Raw genomic sequence first — 4640 nt, forward strand, 5'->3', positions numbered from 1 at the left:
AGCGGTTCATCTCTGCCATCTCCTTCTCTCCAAGGCCACAGACCTCCTGAGGCGTCTCAACAATGACATCCTTTCGAACAAGCGGCATGTCAAGCGGCATGTCAAGCGGTTTCTCCGGGCGCTCCTTTGGTGGAGGCATGGGCGGAGGCAGAATGCAGAGATCCTATGCATCAAGTGTGTATGGTGGGGCAGGTGGAAGCGGAGCGAGAATCTCTGTTGCATCCAGCGGTGGAGGCTTTGGTGGAGGTGCTGGTTATGGTTTTGGATCGGGCTCAGGCTTCGGTGGAGGCGGTGGGGCGGACCTCCACGTTGGGGCCAACGAGAAGGCCACCATGCAGAATCTGAACGACCGCCTGGGCTCCTACCTGGACAAGGTGCGCAGCCTGGAGAAAGCCAACGCTGACCTTGAGATCAAGATCCGACAGTATTTGGAGAGTAAGGCCGGCCCTGCTGCCCGTGACTACTCAGCTTTTGAGGTCATCATTGCTGACCTGCAGGGAAAGGTATGTGGCATAACTTGTTAACCCTGAATGAGACCCTTTGCAATTCTTGTGCAATGCATGCATACAAGATACATGCAGATATATGAAAGAATACAAGGAATACAAGCTGTTTTCAGGTGATGGCTGTTTGATGAATAAGTCTCAATCATTAACATGAAATGTTTCTTCATCCCACAGATCCAGGATGCTGTTCGTGTCAACGGAGGCCTTTTTCTGGCACAAGAGAATGCAAAGCTGGCAGCAGATGACTTCAGAACCAAGTAAGTGTCACGAAGAGTGAGGACAAATGATTAAGACTTGGTACTCTACAAAAACAATGAATTCACTTGGAAGAAGTAAGTGAAAGACAGAAATGCTTTATCTCTTGCTGCTTCACAGGTATGAGAATGAGCTTGGCTTGCGCACAGCGGTGGAGGCAGATACGGCTGAGCTGAAGAGACTGCTTGATCAGCTGACGTTAGCCAGATCAGACTTGGAGCTGCAGATCGAAGGCCTCAGGGAGGAGCTGATCTACCTGAAGAAGAACCACGCGGAGGTGGGTAGTCAACACGAGTGAACGTACGCTGAAGTCCATCTGCTGCATCACATGCAGCAACAAATCTACCCAAACAACTCCGTTAAACTTATCAATTTATTCAACAGGAAATGGAAGTGATGAGGAGCCAGGTGGGTGGCCAGATCAATGTGGAGGTGGACGCAAAGCCCCAGCAAGATCTGAGCGCCATCATGGCTGAGATGCGTGCGCAGTACGAGGGCGTGGCTGTAAAGAACCAGAAAGAGCTTCAGGCCTGGTTTGAGACAAAGGTGAGACTGGAAATTGATCTCGCCTGTGTCAACTGATTGAATCTTGTCTGAATAGACTTGTTTGAATGTAAACATTCATTCATGATATTCTGTCATTACAGTCAGAGTCACTGAAGAAAGAAGTGACAGAGAGCACAACACATCTGCAATCGTCCAAGACAGAAATCTCAGAGCTTCGTCGTACATTACAAGGCCTGGAGATTGAACTGCAGTCACAGCTTAGCATGGTGAGTGACGATGATCTAGCTGAACTCCTTTCTCCTTTTGCAGCACTTTATGATAGCACTGTGAGTCTTGACCTTTTCCCTCTCCTCCTCCATCTTCTCAGAAAGCATCTTTGGAAGGCACATTAGGTGAAACGGAGGCACGGTACTCTATGATGCTCCAAAGCCTCCAGATGCAAGTGACCAGCCTGGAGGAGCAGCTCATGCAGCTGCGGGCGGACATGGAGAACCAGGGCCGAGAGTACAAGATGCTGCTTGACATCAAGACACGGCTGGAGATGGAGATTGCAGAATACAGGAGGCTTCTGGATGGAGAGGGCAGGTAAGAAAAGACAGGACTTAAAACTCAGAAACTCAGTAGTTCTTTTTATTGAAGCCTCCTAATGACTAACATGATTCTGTATTTCTCTGTGCCCCCATAGTATTGGCATGAAAGAGACCACCACTACTAAAAAGGTTATAATAGTCACAGAGGAGATTAGGGACGGCGAAGTGGTCTCCACCACCACCTCATAACCCTTCTCACAGAAATCACAAGGAGCAACACTTTCATGCAACAAGTCACCACCTGAACCGGAGCTACGTCCTTCAAATACAAATGTGAATTCAATAAAAGCCTCACTTTGCTGACTACTCTTTTGTCTGATCTGTGTCTTATTAATTACAGATAGAAACCAAAACCTTACATTTACACTCTGATAAGAGAAAAAATGGTTAAATATGAGCTTTACGTGAATGGGTATAAATCTGACCCTGACCCAGTATTTTCTGCTGGACACAACAGATTACTACGACGTATTAGGGCCAAACTAAGACAAAAAAATTGGAAATTACGAGAATAAAGTCATAATATAATGAGAATAAAGTCGTAAAATTACGAGAATAAAGTCGTAATGTTGCGAGAATAAAGTCGTAATAGAATAAAGTCGTAATATTATGAGAATAAAGTCGTAATATTACGAGAATAAAGTCGTAACATTACGAGAATAAAGTCGTAATATTATGAGAATATAATTTATGAGAACTCTAACAGGAAGAGCTTCTTCTCCCTGTGTTAAAATGAGGAATATTGAGCATCTTGTGAAGTTATATTTATATATTTATAATATATTACGACTTTATTCTCGTAATATTATGACTTTATTCTCGTAATTTTACGACTTTATTCTCGTAATATTATGACTTTATTCTCGTAATTTTACGACTTTATTCTCGTAATATTATGACTTTATTCTCGTAATTTTACGACTTTATTCTCATTACATTATGACTTTATTCTCGTAATTTCCTTTTTTTGTTTTTTTGTTTGGCCCTAATACTCTGAAATACTCTGAAAAAGACGTGCTTTTGTGGAAACAGCAACTGAGAACACCCATGTGGCTGCTTAGTTTGGTTCTTACAGTCTGACTTTTATTCTGAGAAGATCATGAAGGATGAAACTTTTTTTTCACATTCATCAGCATTGCGTTTCCCTGCTTTGATTTTAACACTCTACAGTACAACCTAAATATGTAAATGTGACCCTGTGCATGCTGAGACAGATCCCTCCTACTCATTATTCTGATAACTAACATCTTAGGTATCTTAATTATCCCAGAGGGGTTATTTGTTACACCCAGAAGAAATGCACACAGACCACACAATAGCAGGTTAAAGCTACACACCAGGAAGACTCCTTTAAAAAAAGCCAATGGCAGCAGGAACAAATGGTTTATTTAAAGTCTTAGCCAAGATGGGTAGAGCATTCCTTAAAAACAGACTTACTTTGTAAAATTTATTGAGATCACACCTGCGATCACGCCTGCTTGTCGTCAGCTTGCTCCAACATGGGGTCGGGTGGCCCACACTTACCATATCATTCAAGGATCAAAAGGAACATGCAAAAGAAAATAATTTAAAGGAGCATGAGGCTCCTTTTAAGAAATGGGACTCATTAGCGCCACCCTTCACCACGACGGCCGTCGGGGGTACTGCAGCCAACAGCGAAGCCGGCACGGGAGAACGGGGAGAACGTGCATGCAGCGTCATGTGACGTCACATCCGCAGGGCAGCGCGGGAAATTTGGGCCCAAATTGCAGCACATTTTGCAGCACACAGCCTGTTCAAGGCAAAGGAGAGATACACTAGAGGGCTCATTCTTTTGGGTTTGCTTTTCATTCATAGTCACTTTGATGGACAGCAAGCCCTAATGGTCATGAATCATGTATCCACTTTTCACAATAAAAGCACTAAACCAAAACTCTGGGCAGTTACATTGTTGCTCATAAAATTGGAATGAAACATGTTTGACCTCATCTCGTGAAATAATTGTAAATGAAAAGAGGAATAGAAAAAGAAGGACTGTTTTTGAAAACAAAATGATTCCAGTGTATTTGGAAGTGGTTTGAAGAGCCGAGGCAGGGGCCATCTTCATCTAATTCAGACTCAAGAGGTTTCGATCACTTTATCTGCCACCAGTCAGGATTGAGGGGGTCGTTGTGGAGGGGGTCACCACCTACAGGTACCTGGGTGTACTCCTGGACAATAAATTGGACTCGGCCAACATCGACGCACTATACAAAAAGGGTCAGAGCCGGCTCGACTTCCTGAGGAGGTTGAGGTCCTTCAATGTCTGCGGCAAACTCCTGCAAATGTTTTACTAGTCTGTTGTTGCCAGTGTCCTTTTCTATGCTGCGGTGTGTTGGGGAGGTAGCATCAAGGAGAGGGAGCAGGGCGGCTGGTCAGACTGGTTAGGAGGGCGGGAGCTGTTGTTGGCCCAGCGTCTCAGAGAAGGAGCCCGGGCAGGGTGCTGACCATCCTGGAGAGTGACCACCATCCACTGCAAAGTGCTCTCAATAAACAGTGAAGCACATTCAGTGACAGACTCCTGTCACTTTCATGCTCATCAAATAGGCTGAGGAACTTTTTTGTTCCCAGGGCCAGGCCAGCTGACAGTCTTGCCTGGGCCCCGGACAAAATAATCTAAGATGGGCCGCCCTGCGCCCGGATCTCTCCTTCTCCCTCTCCCTCTCCTCTCCCTCTGCTCTTCAGGTTTTTATACAAGCTAATGGACGTTAGCATTAGAGCTAGCCAGTTAGGTTCAGTTACAATGTTAGTAAACGTTGGCTGG

The 4640-nt window shown here is 44.9% G+C and overlaps 1 protein-coding gene across 1 annotated transcript; it reads left to right on the forward strand.

Annotated features, from left to right (window-relative positions):
- LOC133444881 (keratin, type I cytoskeletal 13-like) lies at positions 1 to 2164 on the forward strand. The gene is made up of 7 exons (XM_061722779.1): positions 1 to 503; positions 681 to 763; positions 882 to 1038; positions 1146 to 1307; positions 1409 to 1534; positions 1636 to 1853; positions 1954 to 2164. The coding sequence occupies exons 1-7, from the start codon at positions 63 to 65 to the stop codon at positions 2045 to 2047; spliced, it is 1281 nt and encodes a 426-aa protein (XP_061578763.1). The 5' UTR covers positions 1 to 62; the 3' UTR covers positions 2048 to 2164.
- Positions 2165 to 4640: the final 2476 nt, after the last annotated feature.

The sequence above is a fragment of the Cololabis saira genome, chromosome 1, assembly GCF_033807715.1.
Source record: "Cololabis saira isolate AMF1-May2022 chromosome 1, fColSai1.1, whole genome shotgun sequence".
NCBI lineage: Eukaryota > Metazoa > Chordata > Actinopteri > Beloniformes > Belonidae > Cololabis > Cololabis saira.

Coding starts and splice junctions, on each gene's coding strand:
- LOC133444881 (XM_061722779.1), top strand. CDS start 63: ATGACATCCTTTCGAACAAGCGGCATGTCAAGCGGCATGTCAAGCGGT. Junction 504..680: donor TTGCTGACCTGCAGGGAAAG/GTATGTGGCATA, acceptor TTCATCCCACAG/ATCCAGGATGCTGTTCGTGT. Junction 1,535..1,635: donor TGCAGTCACAGCTTAGCATG/GTGAGTGACGAT, acceptor CCATCTTCTCAG/AAAGCATCTTTGGAAGGCAC.